General features: G+C 50.3%; 1 protein-coding gene across 1 annotated transcript in view; it reads left to right on the top strand.

The window, feature by feature from the left end:
* Positions 1 to 661: 661 nt before the first annotated feature.
* The window catches only part of M1AP (meiosis 1 associated protein), a 155,648-nt gene continuing 134,489 nt past the window's right edge, over positions 662 to 21,820 (top strand). Inside the window, exons 1-2 of the mRNA XM_069744687.1 lie at positions 662 to 666; positions 5,669 to 5,879. Coding sequence (XP_069600788.1) covers positions 662 to 666; positions 5,669 to 5,879 — 216 coding nt within the window. The remainder of the gene's footprint in view (positions 667 to 5,668; positions 5,880 to 21,820) is intronic.

Genomic DNA, 21,820 nt, shown 5'->3' with positions numbered 1-21,820 from the left:
TGTATATATTATGTGTATATGTGATACACGGAGGCTGCGCTGTATATATTATGTATATATGTGATACACGGGGGCTGCGCTGTATATATTATGTATATATGTGATATACGGGGGCTGCGCTGTATATATTATGTATATATGTGATACACGGGGGCTGCGCTGTATATATTATGTGTATATGTGATACACGGGGGCTGCGCTGTATATATTATGTATATATGTGATACACGGAGGCTGCGCTGTTCATAATAATAATATAATACTGTGTGTGTGTATATATATATATATATATATATATATATATACAGTTAGGTCCATATATATTTGGACAGAGACAACATTTCTCTAATTTTGGTTATAGACATTACCACAATGAATTTTAAACAAAACAGTTCAGATGGAGTTGAAGATCAGACTTTCAGCTTTCATTTGAGGGTATCCACATTAAAATTGGATGAAGGGTTTAGGAGTTTCAGCTCCTTAACATGTGCCACCCTGTTTTTAAAGGGACCAAAAGTAATTGGACAATTGACTCCGAGGCTATTTCATGGATCGGTGTGGGCAATCCCTTCGTTATGTCATTCTCAATTAAGCAGATAAAAGGCCTGGAGTTGATTTGAGGAGTGGTGCTGCATTTGGAAGGTTTTGCTGTGAAGTAAACATGCGGTAAAGGAGCTCTCCATGCAGGTGAAACAAGACATCATTAAGCTGCGAATACAGAAAATAAACGATCTGCGAAATTGCTACAATATTAGGAGTGAAAAAATCTACAGTTTGGTTTATCCTGAGAAAGAAAGAAAGCACTGGTGAACTCATCAATGCAAAAAGACCTGAGCGCCCACGGAAGACAACAGTGGTGGATGATCGCAGAATAATCTCCATGGTTAGGAGAAACCCCTTCACAACAGCCGACCAAGTGACCAACACTCCAGGAGGTCGGCAGATCAATATCCAAATCTACCAAAAAGAGAAGACTGCATGAAAGTAACTACAGAGGGTTCACTGCACGGTGCAGCCACTCATAAGCATCGAGAATAAAAAAGCTAAAAACATCTAAAAAAAGCCGCACAGTTCTGGAAGAACATTCTATGGAGAGATGGAACCAAGATCAACCTCTACCAGAATGATGGAAAGAGAAAAGTATGGCGAAGGCGTGGTACAGCTCATGATCCAAAGCATACCACATCATCTGTAACATCCGGCGGAGGCAGTGTGATGGCGCGGGCATGCATAAACCCGGCGGAGGCAGTGTGATGGCGCGGGCATGCATAAACCCGGCGGAGGCAGTGTGATGGCGCGGGCATGCATAAACCCGGCGGAGGCGGTGTGATGGCTTGGGCATGCATGGCTGCCAGTGGCACTGGGTCACTAGTGATTATTGATGATGGGACACAGGACAGAAGAATGAATTCTGAGGTCTTCAGAGCCGCCATACTGTGTGCTGAGATCCAGCCAAATGCAGCCAAACTGATTGGTCGTTGTTTCATACTACAGATGGACAATGACCCAAAACATAAAGCCAAAGCAACCCAGGAGTTTATTAAAGCAAAGAAGTGGAATATTCTGGAATGGCCAAGTCAGTTACCTGATCTCAACCCAACTGAGCAGCATTTCACTTGTTAAAGACTAAACTTCAGGCAGAAAGGCCACAAACAAACAGCAACTGAAAACCACCGCAGTGAAGGCCGAGCATCAAAAAGGAGGAAACACAGCGTCTGGTGATGTGCATGAGTTCAAGACTTCAGGCAGTCATTGCCAACAAAGGGTTTTCAACCAAGTACTAAAAATGAACATTTTATTTACAATTATTGAATCTGTCCAATTACTTTTGGTCCCTTTAAAAACAGGGTGGCACATGTTAAGGAGCTGAAACTCCTAAACCCTTCATCCAATTTTAATGTGGATACCCTCAAATGAAAGCTGAAAGTCTGAACTTCAACTGCATCTGAATTGTTTTGTTTAAAATTCATTGTAGTAATGTCTATAACCAAAATTAGAAAAATGTTGTCTCTGTCCAGATATATATGGACCTAACTGTATATATATATATATATATATATATATACCGTTGCAGCCCTGTCCTCCATAGTTATCTTAATCCTGTGCTCTTCTCTTGATGCTTCTCTCCGCACTGTGCTGCACCGTTGCTGCGCTGTCCTCTATAGTTATCTCAGTCCTGTGCTCTGGTTGTGATGCTTCTCTCCGCTCTGTGCCGCACCATTGCAGCACTGTCCTCTATAGTTATCTCAGTCCTGTGCTTCTCTCCGCACTGTGCCGCACCATTGCAGCGCTGTCCTCTATAGTTATCTCAGTCCTGTGCTTCGGTCGTGATGCTTCTCTCCGCACTGTGCCGCACCATTGCAGCGCTGTCCTCTATAGTTATCTCAGTCCTGTGCTTCGGTCGTGATGCTTCTTTCCGCACTGTGCCGCGCCGTTGCTGCGCTGTCCTCCATAGTTATCATAGTCCTGTGCTCCGGTCGTGATGCTTCTCTCTGCACTGTGCTGAACCGTTGCTGCGCTGTCTATAGTTATCTCAGTCCTGTGCTCCGGTCGAGATACTTCTCTCATCACTGTGCTGCACCGTTGCTGCGCTGTCCTCCATAGTTATCTCGGTCCTGTGCTCCGGTCGAGATACTTCTCTCATCACTGTGCTGCACCGTTGCTGCGCTGTTCTCCATAGTTATCTCGGTCCTGTGCTCCGCTCTTGATGCTTCTCTCCGCACTGTGCTGCACCGTTGCTGCGCTGTCCTCCATAGTTATCTCAGTCCTGTGCTCCGCTCGTGATGCTTCTCTCCGCACTGTGCCGCACCATTGCTGCGCTGTTCTCCATAGTTATCTCAGTCCTGTGTTCCGGTCGTAATGCTTCTCTCCGCTCTGTGCCGCACCGTTGCTGCGCTGTCCTCTATAGTTATCTCAGTCCTGTTCTTCGGTCGTGATGCTTCTCTCCGCACTGTGCCACGCCGTTGATGCGCTGTCCTCCATAGTTATCATAGTCCTGTGCTCCGGTCGTGATGCTTCTCTCTGCACTGTGCTGAACCGTTGCTGCGCTGTCTATAGTTATCTCAGTCCTGTGCTCGGTCGAGATACTTCTCTCATCACTGTGCTGCACCGTTGCTGCGCTGTCCTCCATAGTTATCTTAGTCCTGTGCTCCGGTCGTGATGCTTCTCTTCGCACTGTGCTGCGCTGTTCTCCATAGTTATCTCAGTCCTGTGCTCCGGTCGTGATGCTTCTCTTCGCACTGTGCTGCGCTGTTGCTGTGCTGTCCTCCATAGTTATCTTAGTCCTGTGCTCCGGTCGTGATGCTTCTCTCCACACTGTGCTGCACAGTTGCTGCGCTGTCCTCCATAGTTATCTCAGTCCTGTGCTTCAGTCGTGATGCTTCTCTCCGCACTGTTGCTGCGCTGTCCTCCATAGTTATCTCAGTCCTGTGATCCTGTCGTGATGCTTCTCTCCGCACTGTGCTGCACCGTTGCTGCGCTGTCTCCATAATTATCTCAGTCCTGTGCTCCGGTCGTGATGCTTCTCTCCGCTCTGTGCCGCACCGTTGCTGCGCTGTCCTCTATAGTTATCTCAGTCCTGTGCTCCTGTCGTGATGCTTCTCTTCGCACTGTGCCGCGCTGTTGCTGTGCTGTCCTCCATAGTTATCTCAGTCCTGTGCTCCGCTCGCGATGCTTCTCTCGGCACTGCGCTGCACTGTTGCTGTGCTGTCCTCCATAGTTATCTCAGTCCTGTGCTTCAGTCGTGATGCTTCTCTCCGCACTGTGCCGCACCGTTGCTGCGCTGTCCTCCATAGTTATCTCAGTTCTGTGCTTCAGTCGTGATGCTTCTCTCCACACTGTTGCTGCGCTGTCCTCCATAGTTATCTCAGTCCTGTACTCCGGTCGTGATGCTTCTCTCCGCACTGTGCCGCCCCGTTGCTGCGCTGTCCTCCATAGTTATCTCAGTCCTGTGCTTCAGTCGTGATGCTTCTCTCCGCACTGTTGCTGCGCTGTCCTCCATAGTTATCTCAGTTCTGTGCTCCGCTCATGATGCTTCTCTCCGCACTGCGCTGCACTGTTGCTGTGCTGTCCTCCATAGTTATCTCAGTCCTGTGCTCCGGTCGTGATGCTTCTCCGCACTGTGCCGCACCGTTGCTGCGCTGTCCTCCATAGTTATCTCAGTCCTGTGCTTCTCTCCGCACTGCGCTGCACCGTTGCTGTGCTGTCCTCCATAGTTATCTCAGTCCTGTGCTCCTGTCGTGATGCTTCTCTCCGCACTGTGCCGCACCGTTGCTACGCTGTCCTCCATAGTTATCTCAGTTCTGTGCTTCTCTCCGCACTGTGCCGCGCCGTTGCTGCACTGTCCTCCATAGTTATCTCAGTCCTGTGCTCCGGTCGTGATGCTTCTCTCCGCACTGTGCAGCGCCGTTGCTGCGCTGTCCTCCATAGTTATCTCAGTCCTGTGCTCCGGTCGTGATGCTTCTCTCCGCACTGTGCCGCACCGTTGCTGCGCTGTCCTCCATAGTTATCTCAGGTCGTGATGCTTCTCTCCGCTCTGTGCCGCACCGTTACTGCGCTGTCTCCATAGTTATCTCAGTCCTGTGCTCTTGTCGTGATGCTTCTCTCCGCACTGTGCCGCACCGTTGCTGCGCTGTCCTCCATAGTTATCTCAGTTCTGTGCTCTGGTTGTGATGCTTCTCTCCGCACTGTGCCGCACCGTTGCTGCGCTGTCCTCCATAGTTATCTCAGTTCTGTGCTTCTCTCCGCACTGTGCCGCACCGTTGCTGCGCTGTCCTCCATAGTTATCTCAGTCCTGTGCTCCGGTCGTGATGCTTCTCCGCACTGTGCCGCACCGTTGCTGCGCTGTCCTCCATAGTTATCTCAGTTCTGTGCTTCTCTCCGCACTGTGCCGCACCGTTGCTGCGCTGTCCTCCATAGTTATCTCAGTCCTGTGCTCCGGTCGTGATGCTTCTCTCCGCACTGTGCCGCACCGTTGCTGCGCTGTCCTCCATAGTTATCTCCGGTCGTGATGCTTCTCCGCACTGTGCCGCACCGTTGCTGCGCTGTCCTCCATAGTTATCTCAGTCCTGTGCTCCGGTCGTGATGCTTCTCTCCGCACTGTGCCGCACCGTTGCTGCGCTGTCCTCCATAGTTATCTCAGTCCTGTGCTTCTCTCCGCACTGTGCTGCACCGTTGCTGCGCTGTCCTCTATAGTTATCTCAGTCCTGTGCTCCGGTCGTGATGCTTCTCTCCGCACTTTGCCGCACCGTTGCTGCGCTGTCCTCCATAGTTATCTCAGTTCTGTGCTTCTCTCCGCACTGTGCCGCACCGTTGCTGCGCTGTCCTCCATAGTTATCTCAGTTCTGTGCTTCTCTCCGCACTGTGCCGCACCGTTGCTGCGCTGTCCTCCATAGTTATCTCAGTCCTGTGCTCCTGTCGTGATGCTTCTCTCCGCACTGTGCCGCACCGTTGCTGCGCTGTCCTCCATAGTTATCTCAGTTCTGTGCTTCTCTCCGCACTGTGCCGCACCGTTGCTGCGCTGTCCTCCATAGTTATCTCAGTTCTGTGCTTCTCTCTGCACTGTGCCGCACCGTTGCTGCGCTGTCCTCTGCTGTAACGTCCGTGTCTCGCCCTTCTCTGTTTTTCTATCTCAGTCTGTTACCTTCATGTCTTCCATTTCTTTTCTCAGGATGTGCTCCAGTCTAGGTTTGGAGAATATCGGCATCTACCCTCGCGTGCTGGTGCTAGATGTGGTTCCCCCAGGGTGGTCTGCAGTGCGGTCCGTGCTGTGTGAGGCTCTCAGTAATGTCCTGTGTCTCGGTGCAGCATCGGCCCAACCTGGAGAGCGACTAAGTGTCTATACCGTAAGAGAGCGACACCAGTGCCTGCTGCCTCTGCTGGTGAGAAAACGGGGTCCGTGTATCCCATCATGTGCTGCTGGGAAATCCGGCTTTACCCTTTGTGATCAGATTTCACAATTCAACTTTCATACAAGATTCCTAAGATCTCAGACCTGATGAGGCTGGTGTACTTCTTCTGAAAATCCATGTGATGATAAAGGCTGTATGATGCGTCCAATGACCCAGACAGAGGTTCGCCATGTGACCGCTCCAATGTTGCTCGAAGCGCTCTCTGCTGCCAGCATTGCAGTGTTGTGCTTCGGCCATGTCCTATTGTAAGAGTGATCCTTGCAGTACTGCCCTCAGGATAAGCTGTGACCTCTGCACCTCTGCAGATAAGAGTGCATGATGCTGCTGAAAATGCCCATGGAACATCCCCCAGCCTTTTATCCATGTGGAAATGTTCCCATAAAGGCTTATTGTCACCAAGGCTGAAGACAATATCTGCTCCTCAGCTCCATCAACTGTCAGTGGGGCTGCGGCTGCACAACACTGTGTAAGGCAGCAAACGCATGTGGTGCAAAAAACGCATGTAAACGCGTTCAAACGCTGCGTTTTTTAGACGCATGCGTTTTTGCATGTGGTAAAAAAAACACGGTGTTTTGACGCATTTACATGCGTTTTTTCCTGCGTTTGCGTTTTTGAAACGCATGATGAGAAGTGTGTGACAGATGCCAATCAACAAAATCAACTAGAAAACCCACTATAAACAGAAATAGCTAGGGTTAGGATCCCTAGGGTTAGGGTTAGGATCGCTAGGATTAGGAACCCTAGGGTTAGGGTTAGGATCCCTAGAGTTAGGGTTGGGGGGTGGCTTATCAGTGTGTATTCTTGTGTTTTTCTTTTGAAACGCATGCATTTAAAAACGCATGTAAACGCATGTGCTTAAAAACGCATGCGTTTACATAGACAGCAATGCGTTTTTTTGCCGCAAAAAAACGCCGCTAGAAATTACTACAGGTTGCATTTCCGCAACAAAACGCAAGCATAGAAACGACGCATGCGTCGGCAAAACGCATGCAAAAAACGCGTGCGTTTTTAATGTTAAGTATAGAAAAAAAATGCATGCTTTTTTTGCACTAAAACGCAAATGTGAAACCAGCCTAACCAGGCTGATATGTGAATATCTGCACTCTGACACCGTCATGGGCCTGCATCTGCACAATACTGCAACACTGTGTAACCAGGCTGATATGTGAATATCTGCGCTCTGACACCGTCATGGACTGCGGCTGCACAACAGTGTGTAACCAGGCTGATATGTGAATATCTGCACTTTGACACCGTCATGGGGCTGCGGCTGCACAACAGTGTGTAACCAGGCTGATATGTGAATATCTGCGCTCTGACACCGTCATGGACTGCGGCTGCACAACAGTGTGTAACCAGGCTGATATGTGAATATCTGCACTTTGACACCGTCATGGGGCTGCGGCTGCACAACAGTGTGTAACCAGGCTGATATGTGAATATCTGCGCTCTGACACCGTCATAGGTCTGCGGCTGCACAACGCTGTGTAACCAGGCTGATATGTGAATATCTGCGCTCTGACACCGTCATGGGCCTGCGGCTGCACAACACTGCAACACTGTGTAACCAGGCTGATATGTGAATATCTGCGCTCTGACACCGTCATGGGGCTGCGGCTGCACAACAGTGTGTAACCAGGCTGATATGTGAATATCTGCACTTTGACACCGTCATGGGGCTGCGGCTGCACAACAGTGTGTAACCAGGCTGATATGTGAATATCTGCGCTCTGACACCGTCATAGGTCTGCGGCTGCACAACGCTGTGTAACCAGGCTGATATGTGAATATCTGCGCTCTGACACCGTAATGGGTCTGCGGCTGCACAACACTGCAACACTGTGTAACCAGGCTGATATGTGAATATCTGCACTTTGACACCGTCATGGGTCTGCGGCTGCACAACAGTGTGTAACCAGGCTGATATGTGAATATCTGCGCTCTGACACCGTCATAGGTCTGCGGCTGCACAACGCTGTGTAACCAGGCTGATATGTGAATATCTGCGCTCTGACACCGTCATGGGTCTGCGGCTGCACAACGCTGTGTAACCAGGCTGATATGTGAATATCTGCGCTCTGACACCGTCATGGGTCTGCGGCTGCACAACGCTGTGTAACCAGGTGTCATGAACTGGGGTTGTTTTGTTGGCCCCGATTCTTTTCTGAATGGGATGTATTTATATCCCACTTCCCAGTTCTTGTTTGTTACTTGCTGCTCTCTGGCGTCCCCCTTACTTTCAGGTCAGTCAGGGAACTGCGCCTAGAATAATTAGTCGCCAGAAAGGCTGCCTGCTACGTACTGGCTGTAGGGCACACACTGCAGTGAGGGCGATATAATTATTCCCAGCCGCAGCCGAGCAATACACTGTGTGCAGAATTATTCGGCAAGTTGTCTTTTGATCACATGATCCTTTTTATACATGTTGTCCTACTCCAAGCTGTTCAGTAAATCCGGTGATGGCATATCTGTAATGAGGAGGGGTGTTGTCTAATGATATCAAAACCCTATATAAGTTGTGCTTAATTATTAGGCAACTTCCTTTCCTTTGGCAAAATGGGTCAGAAGAGAGATTTGACGGCTCTGAAAAGTCCACAATTGTGAGATATCTTGCAGAGGGATGCAGCAGTCTTGAAATTGCCAAACTTTTGAAGCGTGATCACCGAACAATCAAGTGTTTCATGGCAAATAGCCAACAGGGTCGCAAGAAGCGTGTTGGGCAAAAAAGGTGCAAAATAACTGCCCATAAATTGAGGAAAATCAAGCGTGAAGCTGCCAAGATGCCATTTGCCACCAGTTTTGCCATATTTCAGAGCTGCAACGTTACTGGAGTAACAAAAAGCACAAGGTGTGCGATACTCAGGGACATGGCCAAGGCAAGGAAGGCTGAAAAACGACCACCTGTGATCAAGAAACATAAGATAAAACATCAAGACTGGGCCAAGAAATATCTGAAGATGACTTTTCAAAGGTTTTATGGACTGATGAAATGAGAGTGACTCTTGATGGGCCGGAGGCCGGATCAGTAAAGGGCAGAGAGCTCCACTCCGACTCAGACGCCAGCAAGGTGGAGGTGGGGACTGGTATGGGCTGGTGTCATCAAAGATGAACTTGTGGGACCTTTTCGGGTTGAGGATGGAGTGAAGCGCAACTCCCAGACCTCCTGCCAGTTTCTGGAAGACAACTTCAAGCAGTGGTACAGGAAGAAGTCGGTATCGTTCAAGAAAAACATGATTTTCATGCAGGACAATGCTCCATCACAAGCCTCCAACTACTCCACAACGTGGCTGGCCAGTAAAGGTCTCAAAGAAGAAAAAATGACATGGCCCCTTGTTCACCTGATCTGAACCCCATAGAGAACCTGTGGTCCCTCATAAAATGTGAGATCTACAGGGAGGGAGAACCGTCCACCTCTCGGAGCAGTGTCTGGAGGCTGTGGTGGCTGCTGCACGCAATGTTGGTCGTAAACGGATCAAGCAACTGACAGAATCTATGGATGGAGACTGCCGAGTGTCATCATAAAGAAAGGGGGCTATATTGGTCACTCATTTTTTGGGGTTTTGTTTTTGCATGTCAGAAATGTTTATTTCTAAATTTTGTGCAGTTATATTGGTTTACCTGGTGAAAATAAACAAGTGAGATAGGAATATATTTGGTTTTTATTAAGCTGCCTAATAATTCTGCACAGTAATAGTTACCTGCACAAACATATATCCTCCTAAGATAGCTAAATCTAAAAAAACCCCACTCCAACTTCCAAAAATATTAAGCTTTGATATTTGAGTCTTTTGGGTTGATTGAGAACATAGTTGTTGATCAATAATAAAAATAATCCTCTAAAATACAACTTGCCTAATAATTCTGCACACAGTGTACACTATAAAACCCCGTTCCGTCAATGCCAGTGTTACCCACCAGCGCAGGACACTTCCGCTGCCACCATCTCCTGTTCCTTAATTAATAATGGGGTCAGAAGCCAACCTAATGAGTAGCTTAATTTACTTCAGAGGACGTGCAAGTACGTTATAGAGCAAGCAAAAACGAAGCTAGTAATTTTATATATTTTACTCCAAAAGGTAGGCAGTGTTTATAAAAGTATCAAAAGATATTATAAAAATTAGACAATTTTGTATATACAGACAATTACAAAATAAAAAGGGATTAAAGGAAGTAAACAGACTTACAGTTCTTTCATATCATGGCTGATCATTCGACTGGGGGAAGGGGAGCATATGTCCCAATGCATCAGGCAGATTTGCAGAGCATCTCGCTCAGCGGAGTTCCTGGACCAAGAGCTAGTGATTAATGAGCTCTCACTATATTATGCTTGTGCCCAAAACCAAGGCACTCCCCCTGTGGTGACCTCACTGGGTGGCTGAAAACCCATCTCTACACATCTCGGCGTATGAACCTCGTAGAAGAAAGACAAAATTATTATGCTCACCACGGCATGGGGGTTCATGTAAGTATAAACACTCAGTGGATACATGACCCGCTTACGGAGAAATCCGTTCCTTGCATTTCGTTGGGTTTTGATCCTAGCGATTTCAGTGAGTTATAGATCTCCTGGTGAACATTCAGAATATGTAACTTTTATATCTCTATCCCTGATCATTATACGTAATTTTTCAAGAACAAAGTCTCATGCGGTTTGAAAGGTGCTGTACCAGTTATAGCTGGTATCAAGCGGGAGGGGGATGAGGGGTATAGAATTACACAGAGCTAACAGGTAGAGTGAAGAGGAGAAAAGCTTGCTTATTTCTCAGGCGAAGGGGTCTGTCATCACACAGAGGCATGTGCCTGCCATAGGGCTATGTTTTTTTTATCAGCAAATGCAGTGGAAAGTTACGGAAGTGCAAATGGGACAACAAGACATTCTTCCTATTTCCTGACACCTCCCCCTTTTGGACTGCACTACGGAGGCAGGGCCTCTCGGTACTCATCCATGCTCACCTCGGCAGGTTCGCCCCGGTGGGACAACCCATCTAAATTGCCATGCTCGCTGACCGTTTTGTGTTTCACTGTAAAGTCATACTGTTGGAGAGCAAGGCTCCAGTGCAGCAACCTTCCGTTGGTACCAGACATGGATTGTAGCCAGCGCCGAGGGTTGTGGTTGGTCACCACAGTGAAGGTGCCGTACAGGTAGGGCTGCAAACGTTGCATTGCAGGGGCCAGACCATGGCCAGGCACTCCTTCTCGATGGTGGAATAGGCCACTTCCCTCGGCAGAAGCTTCCGGCTCAGGTACAACACGGGGTACTCTTGGTTCCTCGAGCCGACCTGGCAGAGCACAGCACCTCCTGGAGCATTGGGCAGCATGGTGGCGCAGTGGTTAGCACCGCAGCCTTGCAGCGCTGGAGTCCTGGGTTAAAACCCCACCAAGGACAACATCTCCAAAAAGTTTGTATGTTCTCTCTGTGTTTGTGTGGGTTTTCTCCGGGTTCTCCGGTTTCCTCCCACATTCCAAAGACATACTGTTAGGGAATATAGATTGTGAGCCCCAACGGGGACAGCGATGATAATGTGTGCAAACGCTAATAATGATAATGTGTGTAAAGCACTGCTGAATATGTTAGCGCTATATAAAAATAAAGATTATTACCGTATATACTCGAGTAAAAGCCAAGATTTTCATCCCAAAAAAATGGGCTGAAAGTGCTCCTCTAGGCTTATACTCGAGTCATGGAAGGCAGGGGGGTCGGCGGGTGAGGGGGAGAGACGCCTATCAAATACTCACCTGCTCCCGGCGCTCCTGACGCGGTCCCTGCATGTCCCACGGTGTTCGGGCACCTGCAGCTTCTTCCCTTGTTCAGCGGTCACTAGTACCGCTCATTAAAGTTATGAATATGGACTCCACTCCCATAGGGGTGGAGCCACATATTCATTACTGTAATGAGCGGTACCATGTGACCGCTCACTACAGGAAGAAGCTGCTGCTGCGCCCGGAGACCGTGGGATATGCAGGGACCGCGTCGGGAGCACTGGGAGCAGGTGAGTATTTCATATTCTCCTTTCCGCGTTCCACCGCCGCCTCGTCTTCCCGTCCTCTGCTGTGACTGTTCAGGTCAGAGGGCGCGATGACGTATTAGTGTGCGCGCCGCCCTCTGCCTGAACAGTCAGTGCGGAGAGACGGGACGCTGAGGAGCAGCAGGCAGCGACGAGAGGTGAGTATGTCATTTTTTTTTTTTTTGCATGGAGCATTATATGGGGCATCTATGGGGCAATAACTGCATGGAGCATTATATGGGGCATATATGGGGCCATAACTGCATAGAGCATTATATGGGGCCATAACTGCATGGAGCATTATATGGGGCATCTTATGGGGCCATAAAGAACAGCATGGAGCATCTTATGGGCCATAAAGAACTGCATGGAGCATTATATGGGGCGTATTTTGTATGGAGCATCTTATGGGGCCATAATGAACAGTATGGAGCATTTTATGGGGCTCTTGATTCAATATGGATATTCAAAAACACTTAACCTACTGATGTCTCAATTAATTTTATTTTTATTGGTATCTATTTTTATTTTTAACATTTACCCGTAGCTGCTGCATTTTCAACCCTAGGCTTATACTCGAGTCAATTAGTTTTCCCAGTTTTTTGTTGCAAAATTATGGGGGTCGGCTTATACTCGAGTATATACGGTATTATTATAAATTCGCTGGCGTTGGTCTTTACCAGGAATGGCCACCTGCTGTCGACTGCTTTTAACACGGGAGAGTTGCACAGGGCTGTTTTCAAGGCCTGGAAAGCCACCTCACAGCCGTCCGTCCAGTCAACTTTTTGGGGTAGCCTCTTCGGGGCTCAGGGGAATCTGCCAGTAACCCCGACTCCGTTCCATAATAGTAAGATATTTTGCGCCAGCTAACCGCTCAAGCAGCTCCTCGATGCGCGGCAGTAGGTGCGCGTCAGAGGCTGTGATGGCTTTGCGCCCCCTGTAGTCCATGCAGCTACATGTGAGGCCCACGCACTCTTTGACCGCTGAATCACCCCCAGCTGTAACATCTCATCGATCTCCTGGAGCATAACCTGCTGCACCTGGTCGGAGATCCAATAGGGTGTTCGCTGTAGTGGGGCATGATTCCCGGCATCTACCTCGTGGACCGCTCTGTCCTTCTAGGTCGGTTGGAGAACACTTCCTGGAAGGGTTCCAGCGTGGTCCGCAACGGAGACCACTATGGTTCGGATAGCAAGGTGCTTACCTCCAAGTCCTCAATGGACCCACCGGCCTTGGCTTGGGCCAGCATGTCCAGGATCGGGTCTTCCTCCCCGTCTTCGGGCAGGATGCAGACCGGTAGGATGCAGGCTTCATGTTCGTGTTGAGCCTTCATTATATTGACGTGAAAGGCCTTTCCCCTACCCCGAGCGTGGTCAAGCATGACCACGTAGGTGACCGGGTTGAGCTGTTGGTGGATGACGTATGGGCCCTCTCAGGCTGCCTGAAGCTTATCCTTTGGCACAGGGACCAGCACCCACACCTTCTGACCCACCTGGTAGGTCTGCTCCCGGGCGTTCTGGTCGTACCAGTGCTTCTGGTCAGCCTGAGCCTGCACCATGTTGTCATGCACCAACTGGGTCAAGGTCTGCATTTAGTTACAGAAGTGCATGACATACTCCACGATGGACTCTTCAGAAGGGTTTGGCTTCTCTTCCCAGGATTCCCTTACCAACCCAAGGGGTCCCCGGACTCGCCTGTTGTACAGGAGCTCGAAGGGGGAGAACCCTGTTGAGGCCTGCGGAACTTCTTGGTAAGCGAATAGTAGGTGTGGGAGGTACCGCTCCCAGTCACGTCCTTGGGTCTCTACCAGCATGTGTAACGTCTATTTGAGGGTACCTTTTGAAGCGCTCACACAAACCATTGGTCTTTGTGTGATACACACTCGATACCAGACACTTCACCTGCATTCTCTTACAGAGAGCCTCCATTAGGCGAGACATGAATTGGGTCCTTTGGTCAGTAAGCATCTCCCTGGGAAATCCTACCCGTGAAAAGATGGCCAACAGTGCATCCCCCACCTTATCCGCCCTAGTTGAGGACCGAGCCACTGCCTCTGGGTACCTGGTAGTGTAGGCTACCATATTGAAGACGTATTGCTTTCCAGACCTGCTGGGAACGGCCAGCGGGCCCACAATGTCCACCGCGATCCTTTGGAAAGGCTCCTCTATCACTGGCAAAGGGATCAGGGGAGCCTTAAGAGCAGGCCCCGCCTTCCCCACTCTTTGACAGGTGGTACAGGAGCTGCAGTAGTTTGTAACATCTGTCCCCATCTTAGGCCAATGAAAGTGTTGAGACAGCCGGGCCTTAGTTTTGCTGATCCCCAAGTGTCCAGTGAGAGGGATCTCATGGGCAATCCGCAACAAATCACCCCTGAATTGGTATGGTACGACCAGTTGTTTTTCCCTCAAACACTCCTTTTGTGATTCTCCAGGTACTGTCTCCCGGTGCAACCTCCCTCGTTCCCAGAACACCCTCTCCTTCTCAGTCACGGAGGTGGGCGTCTCGGCGAGGTGTCTCAAATTCTCCAGGCTCGCATCTGAGTGCAGAGCGGCCTGGAACTCTTTTCTGGAGGCAGCCAGAAGCGACGTCAGGGTCCCTTCCCCACGGGAATCTTCTGGGACCTGCTCTGGGTCCATCTCTGGTTCAGTCACGCCTGTGACTGAAGAGGGTCCAGAAGGCAGAGCGTCATCTGCGTTCTTGGCACTCTTACTGCGGGTGACAGCAGCTACATAGGCTGTCTCCCCGGGGATTTCCACAGACCCATCAGCCGGCGCTGCTATGGGTACTACCTTCCCATCCACCCCCAACACTTCAGGAGCAGTGCTACTTACGGGGCAGTTACCTTCCTCTGTGGCACTGTTAAGTTGCACGGCATCACCTTCCTGAGAGTTCCCATGTTTCTCCCCATTTCACTTAGCACCATCGCTTGCTCCTGTTGCTTGAGCACTCCTGTACCTGTAGACACATCATCATTAGGAGATAAATGGTTAGCATGTAAGACATGCACATTTTCATCATCCGCATCATCAGTGTTACCCTTGGCATTTTCAGAAGAATGATTATCAGGTAACTCATTAAACGGTAAAGCATTGTCAGGTAACACATGCAATTTCCCATCGCTATCATCCGCATTAGATTGGGGAAGGGGTGTCAGGGACCTAGTATGCAACCATCCGCCCCAAATCAATCCCCAATAAAACTTTGGTGGGCAAGTTACCAGACAACCCCACTTCCTTCACCCTGCTTCCGGCACCCCAATCTATAAACACCCGGGCCATCGGCAAGGGACAACGGATGCCCCCAATCCCAGTGACAGGGTTTTCCCCCCACGGTGACGTGCTGCATGTTGTCGCACACCCTCCCCACCGCCCCACCCACAAAAAAAACTGCTGTATTAGGCCCCAGGACCTTGGCTGGGGGGGTTTTTCTGCTTCTCCGGACACAGGTTGCTGATTTGACCCATCTTATTGCAGGAGAAACACTTACGAAGAACGGTGGTAGGTCTGGTGCTGTTGGCAACGGGGACAGGGCCTCTGGTGAATCAGCTGGCATGGGAACTGGAGTTGGTTGCATGCTTACCCCCTCTCCAGATGGTGGTGACTGGCTTTCGCACTTCCGATTTTCGGTTGGCCCCATAGGCATCGGCAATCTTTGCTACTTTCGTCACGTCTTTGGGCTCTCTGTCCATCACGAGCTGTCGCACTTCAGCTGGGCAAAGATGTAAGAACTGGTTTTTGATCATCAGTTCTCACAGCTGCTCAAAGGTGGTCACTGACAGTCCTTGGGTCCAATGGTCAAATTGGGTCACGAGTCCATGCGCCACATTGCTGTCACTGTCATGTGGGCCATGTTGGATGTTCCGAAACTTTCTACGGTAAACCTCAGGTGCAAGCTGGTCCTTTATCAGGGCCTGCTTGATGGCCTCATAGTCACCATCTTGGTCTGGAGGGAGAGCAGCAAACTCCTCCAGAGCTTTGCCTTTGAGCCCTGGGGTTAGATATCGGGCCCATTCTTCATCAGGCAGCCGATACTAACTGCAGGCCTTCTCAAAGGCCCTCTGAAAAGTGTCCAAGTCCCCAGCCTTTTCCATCACAGGAAAGTGCTTTGGCCGGGGTTTAGGGGACAGAGCGTTGCTGGAGTCACTGCTCCCGGGTGGTAGATTGTACGGCTCTGAGTTCGGCCAGCTGCATTCCATGGTTTCTCTGGGCCTCTTGCTCAGCTCTCTCCGCCTCTCGCTGGGCCTCCGCTTGCACTTGGTATTGCTGAATCAGCCTCAGACGTCCATCATGGTCGTCAGCGGGGAGTTGTTCCAAGGCCATCAGCAGGTGGGGGTCCAATCTGCCCTGGTTGCAAGTAGGGCCAGCATTCAGTGGTTGGACCTCTGCTGCAGCACCATTTGCGCTTGGGCTGGCTTCTTCGTCCGCTGGGCTCTGAGCGATTTCTAGTTGCCCCCTTACCCTCAGGTTAGTCAGAGAACCACCTAGATTTAGTCACCAGAAAGTCTGCCTGCTATGTGCTGGCTGTCGGGCACACACCGCACTGAGGGTGATAAAATTATTCCCAGCCGCAGCTGAGCAGTACTCTATAAAAACCCCGTTCTATCATTGCCAGCGTTACCCACCAGCCCAGGACTCTATCGCTGCCACCAGCTCCTGTTACTTAATCAATAATGGGTCAGGAGCCAACCCAATTAGTAGCGTAATTTGCTTCAGAGCAGGGCTGTGGAGTCGGAGTCGTGGAGTCTGAGTCTGTCTGAGCCCATTTTGGTGGAGTTGGTATAAAATGGACCGACTCTGACTCCTAAAATATATAATAAATTGCGTACAGTAGTTCAATGCAGTTTGTGGGGAATATTTTTTTTCATAAGAATTTGGGAAAGTTATGAAATATCCTATAACTGTCTGTCTTATTACTGATCTAAGGTCTAGGCTTTTAGCTGAGATTAATCTGTGCTGCAGGTTATGTTCATACGTAGTGAGGCTCCTCTACAGGGAACAAAAAACAAAGCACACATGGAAGGAAAGCCGGATTAAAGAAGGTAAGTACTTCCTAAAGCATATTTAATCTTTCAATAAACTGTGCATAAATCAATAGTCCAGTATATGTTGTCTCTGTATGCTTGGAGAAATTAGCTGCTCTGATGACTTATATACACTATGCATAGAATATTAGGGGAAAACTGTTTTCTAACATCTCAAATTCAGAAATACAGTAACCGGATCGATGAGAACATATAGAGATGAGAACACATTTCCTGTAATACCCCGCTGTCCCTAGAAACGCCATGACCTGGGTTTTAGTGCGTGGGGTGGGCCATTTGGCTATGGCCTCAATCTTGGCTGGTTCTGGTCTCTGTTTCCCACTTCCCTCCCAATGCCCTAAATACTGAACCTCTGCTTTGCCCACGTGACACTTGTTTGGGTTCAGGGTGATTCCGGCCTTGTGGATCCTGTCCAATACTGTCTCTAGGTGATTTAGATGCTCATCCCATGTCGCGCTGTAGATGGCAATGTCATCCAGGTAGGCACACGCATAGTCCTGGAGACCATCCAGAAGCCGGTCAGCCAGCCTCTGGAAGGTCGCCGGGGCAGTCTTCATCCCAAATGGCATAACTTGAAACTGGAATAAGCCGAACGGGGTGACAAATGCCGACTTGGGAATAGCGTCTGGACTAAGAGGAATCTGCCAGTAGCCTTTGCATAGATCAATGGTGGTCAAATACTTTGCCCCCGCCAGCCGGTCTAACACGTCATCCACACGCGGCATGGGATATGCATCCGTCACTGTTATCTCATTGGGCTTACGATAGTCTACACAAAACCGTGTAGTCCCATCCTTCTTGGGCACTAACACTACGTAGGATGCCCAGGGACAATCAATGACCCCTAAACGCAACATTTCTTGTATCTCTTGTCTCATCCCCTCTCGTACAGACTCAGGGACGCGGAAGGGGTTTTGTCGCAGGGGGGTCTGATCCTGGGTCTCAACCTTGTGTTGTGCCAGGTGAGTGTACCCTGGTCTCCCCGAAAGCATCCTCTGTCACTGCCTCAACAACTCCGCCTGCTGTCTCCCTGGGGCCAAGGTCTTCACCCAAGTGTACCCGGTCCCATGTTTTAGACTGAGTCCATTCCCCTAAGACATCCGGCAAGGGAAGTCCGGCTAAATCCTCTGCTTCAGGTGCACAGATGGCCACTACCTCTTCAGGGCGCTACCGGTAGGGCTTCAGCATATTCACGTGTAACATGCGGATAACCCTGGGGTCGTCACAATCGGCGACATTATAGGTTGTCGGCTATTTTCCCCACTACCTGGTAGGGCCCCTGCCATGCAGCTTGGAACTTGTTCTGCCGAGTGGGCTCTAACACCAGGACCTTCTGTCCTATTTCCAAGGTGCGCTCTCTGGCCCTCCGATCGTACCATACGCGCTGGCGCTGCTGGGCCACCTGCATGTTCCCACGTACCGCCTGGGTCAGCTCCTGTAGGCGGTCCCGGAATTCCAGCACATAGGGTACAATAGGTACCCCTTCTATGGTGCCCTCCCCTTCCCAGTGTTCTAGCACCAAGTCTAGGGGTCCCCTTACCCGTCTTCCGTATACCAGTTCGAATGGGGAGATCCCCGTGGATTCTTGGGGCACCTCCCAATAGGTAAACAGGAGGTGAGGCAAGAATTTCTCCCAGTTCCTGTAGGTCCTGGTAAAAGTCCCAATGAGTTGTTTTAACGTCCCGTTAAAGCGTTCACACAACCCATTGGTTTGCGGGTGGTACGGGGCGCTACTAATGGACTTGACGCCGCACAGCTTCCACAGTTGGTTGGTCACCCCTGCTGTAAACTGGGTACCCTGGTCTGAGATAATCTCCCGGGGAAATCCAACCCGTGAGAAAACCTGGGGCAGGGCGGCCGCCACCGTCTCTGCCAGTATGTTAGGTAACGCAACCGCCTTTGGATACCGTGTGGCATAATCTACCACTGTCAATATATACCTTTTCCCTGACGGACTGGGTTTGGCTAACGGCCCTATCAAATCGACCGCTACTCGGCTAAATGGTTCCTCCACAATGGGGAGGGGATGTAATTTGGCCTTGCATCGATCTCCCCTCTTGCCAATGCGCTGGGAACTGTCACAGGTCTGGCAGTACTGACGAACATCATAGGTTACCCCCGGCCAAAAGAAGTTTTGTGTCAGACGATGCCTGGTGCGACTGACGCCGAAGTGCCCGGCCAAGGGTATGTCATGAGAGATTCGTAGTAACTCCTGCCTATACTTCTTGGGAACTACCAGCTGTTGTTTTATAGTGGAGCTCGTCCCTGTGTGGTGCTGCTCTGTGATCCGGTAGAGGAGTCCCTGCTTCCATATAAGCTGTTCCCCTTCCAGTACCCCTCTCCCCTCCTGTGTCTTCCCACGATATCCCTCCAATGACGGAGCCTCAAGTAACTCTTAAATTCATCTGGGGTGGCCCAAGAAATGTGTCTGGCTATGGGAATATGTGTAGGGCTGGGATGTCTTACTTGGGCCTCCTCTGAGTGTGATTCCGCCTCCGCAGCTCGAGCTTGTCTCCGAGTGGTCACAGGATATGTCTCAGCCAGAGGGGCAACCGAGAAGGCAGACAACATTGGCCCCAAGTCATTTCCCAGCAAGACGTCTGCAGGCAAATACTCCATCAAGCCAACCTTAACAAGGCCATCCCTGACTCCCGAGTTCAGGTGAATCCTGGCACTGGGCAGTCGATGTATAGCTCCCCCTGCTACACGGACTGCCACTGTCCGGTCAGTCTTCTCTTGGTCCCGGACGAGATGAGGCTTCACAAGGGTCAAAGTTGCCCTGGAATCTCTTAGTCCCTGCATTCGTTTCCCATTAACCCACACGACCTGTCGATGCTGTTGTCGATTATCTGCCCGGGCTGCCTGCACGGGGTCTACTTCATGCAGCACTTCCTCCATGTCTTCCACCCCTTGGTTAGTTGTAGCCCCCAATGCCAGGTCAGCTTCGCCTTGGTAGCAGTGTACAGCGGCCCGGCGGAAGGTAGCTGTTCCCGCCTTTGTTCACTGGGTATGCGGAGTCTGGTTTGGACATTGTCTTTGCAGGTGGCCCAGCTGACAGCAGGTGTGGCATCGCACCCCAGGGGGACTGTGGTAGACCGGGTTTCTAGCTGGTCCCCCTCCAATCTTCGGTGGTTTGGGGCCCTCCAGGTCCATGGGCGGGCCCCTAGTGACCATCTTTGATCTGGACAACTGCGGCCTCCTGGAATCATGATGTTCATCGGCCAGACGAGCGGCTTCCTCAAGAGTCCTTGGCCGCCTGTCCCGAAGCCATTCCTGTGTCTCGGGGGTTAGTCCATTAAAGAATCGTTCTAACAAGAAGAGCTGGAGGACGTCCTCCTTAGTGGTTGCTTGGCTCCCTTGTACCCACTGTAGCAGTGACTGCCGTAATTTACAGGCCCATTCAGCGTGGGTATCGGTTACGTGTTTTCTAAGCGCATACCAGGCCAAGATCACTTCTTTGATCTGCTCATAGTCCATACAGTCCTCATCAGGTACTGTGCGATAGGCGTCCGCTGCCTGGCCTGTCAGCTTGCTGGCCAGAATCTGAACCCGTTCCTCCGGCTTCACTTGATGAAGGGCACTCTGGCGCTCAAAGTCCTGCAGAAAGCCATCAATGTCTTCCTCTGCCTCCCCCAACTGTCGGAAGGCATTATACTGGATCTTTTTGTGGCTTACTGTTGAAGGTACCTGGTCGAAGGCCAGAGCTCCCCTTGCTCGCTGACTCTCCTCTCTCCGCTCTGTCATCTCCATCTTGGCAAGCTCCACTTTGGTCCGCTCGGCCATCTCCATCTTGGTTAGCTCTATCCTGGTCCGCTCGGCCATCTTTTCCTTCAGATCAGTACGCACATCAGCCATCACCTCTCGTATGATCTCTACTGCAGGGTTTAGGCCATAGAACGCCAGTCTGTTCTTTACCTCCCTCTGGAATTCAGTCTCCTCCACGTTCACATTGGGGGGCGCTGCACTGTCGTGTTCCACGATGGCTGCTATCAGATCCGCTTTAGTTTTGTTGCTGGCGATCAATCCTCGGGCTTCCACCAGATCTTTTAATGTAGTCCTCTTTAACTTCTGGTAGTTGTTTTCCATTCATTCCTTTCCTCCTGTAGAAGGGATATCATATCCCGCTGTCTGCCACCAGTGTAACGGGGTCTACCAATCTGGGGTACCTCTTTCAGTACCACCCCGTGTCTCCGGAGGTCCACTCTGCTTTGGCTGGAGTCTGAATGAAGGACGCTGGCTGGAATTCCTTGGTTACATGGGCGCATATAAAAGATCACTGCTTCTCTACGTATTTCCAGTCTGACAACACTTTACTCACAGGACACAGAATATATAACACAGATACAGAGGGCAGGCCAATAGAAAAGCGGCAGGCCAGACATACATTACAATAGTTGCAGGTGGCCGGAGCCTGCCGATATTTACTGTGGGAATTACAAAGGTGGGGGGGCGTGCAAAAGGGGAATATCGTGTCCCCTCTGCCCAGGGGCGCAGCCTGTGGGCTGATGCATTAGCGACATGCATCTCACATGGAACCTATTATACATACATATAACTGCACAACATATTTTGGGTGCTGAGTGGTTCCGTAACACTAAGACGCTGGCAGTAAAAAATACTAAAGCTCATCACAGCAGCCAGTTTCTCCAGACCTTAGGCTACTTTCACACTAGCGTTAACTGCAATCCGTCACAATGCGTCGTTTTGCAGAAAAAACGCATCCTGCAAAAGTGCTTGCAGGATGCGTTTTTTCCCCATAGACTTGTATTGACGACGCATTGCGACGGATTGCCACACGTCGTGCTTTGGCGGACCGTCGGGAGCAAAAAACGCTACATGTAACGTTTTTTGCTCCTGACGGACCG

The sequence above is a fragment of the Ranitomeya imitator genome, chromosome 1 (assembly GCF_032444005.1).
Source record: "Ranitomeya imitator isolate aRanImi1 chromosome 1, aRanImi1.pri, whole genome shotgun sequence".
In the NCBI taxonomy this organism is placed as follows: domain Eukaryota; kingdom Metazoa; phylum Chordata; class Amphibia; order Anura; family Dendrobatidae; genus Ranitomeya; species Ranitomeya imitator.
This window is presented reverse-complemented; position numbering and strand designations above follow the sequence as displayed.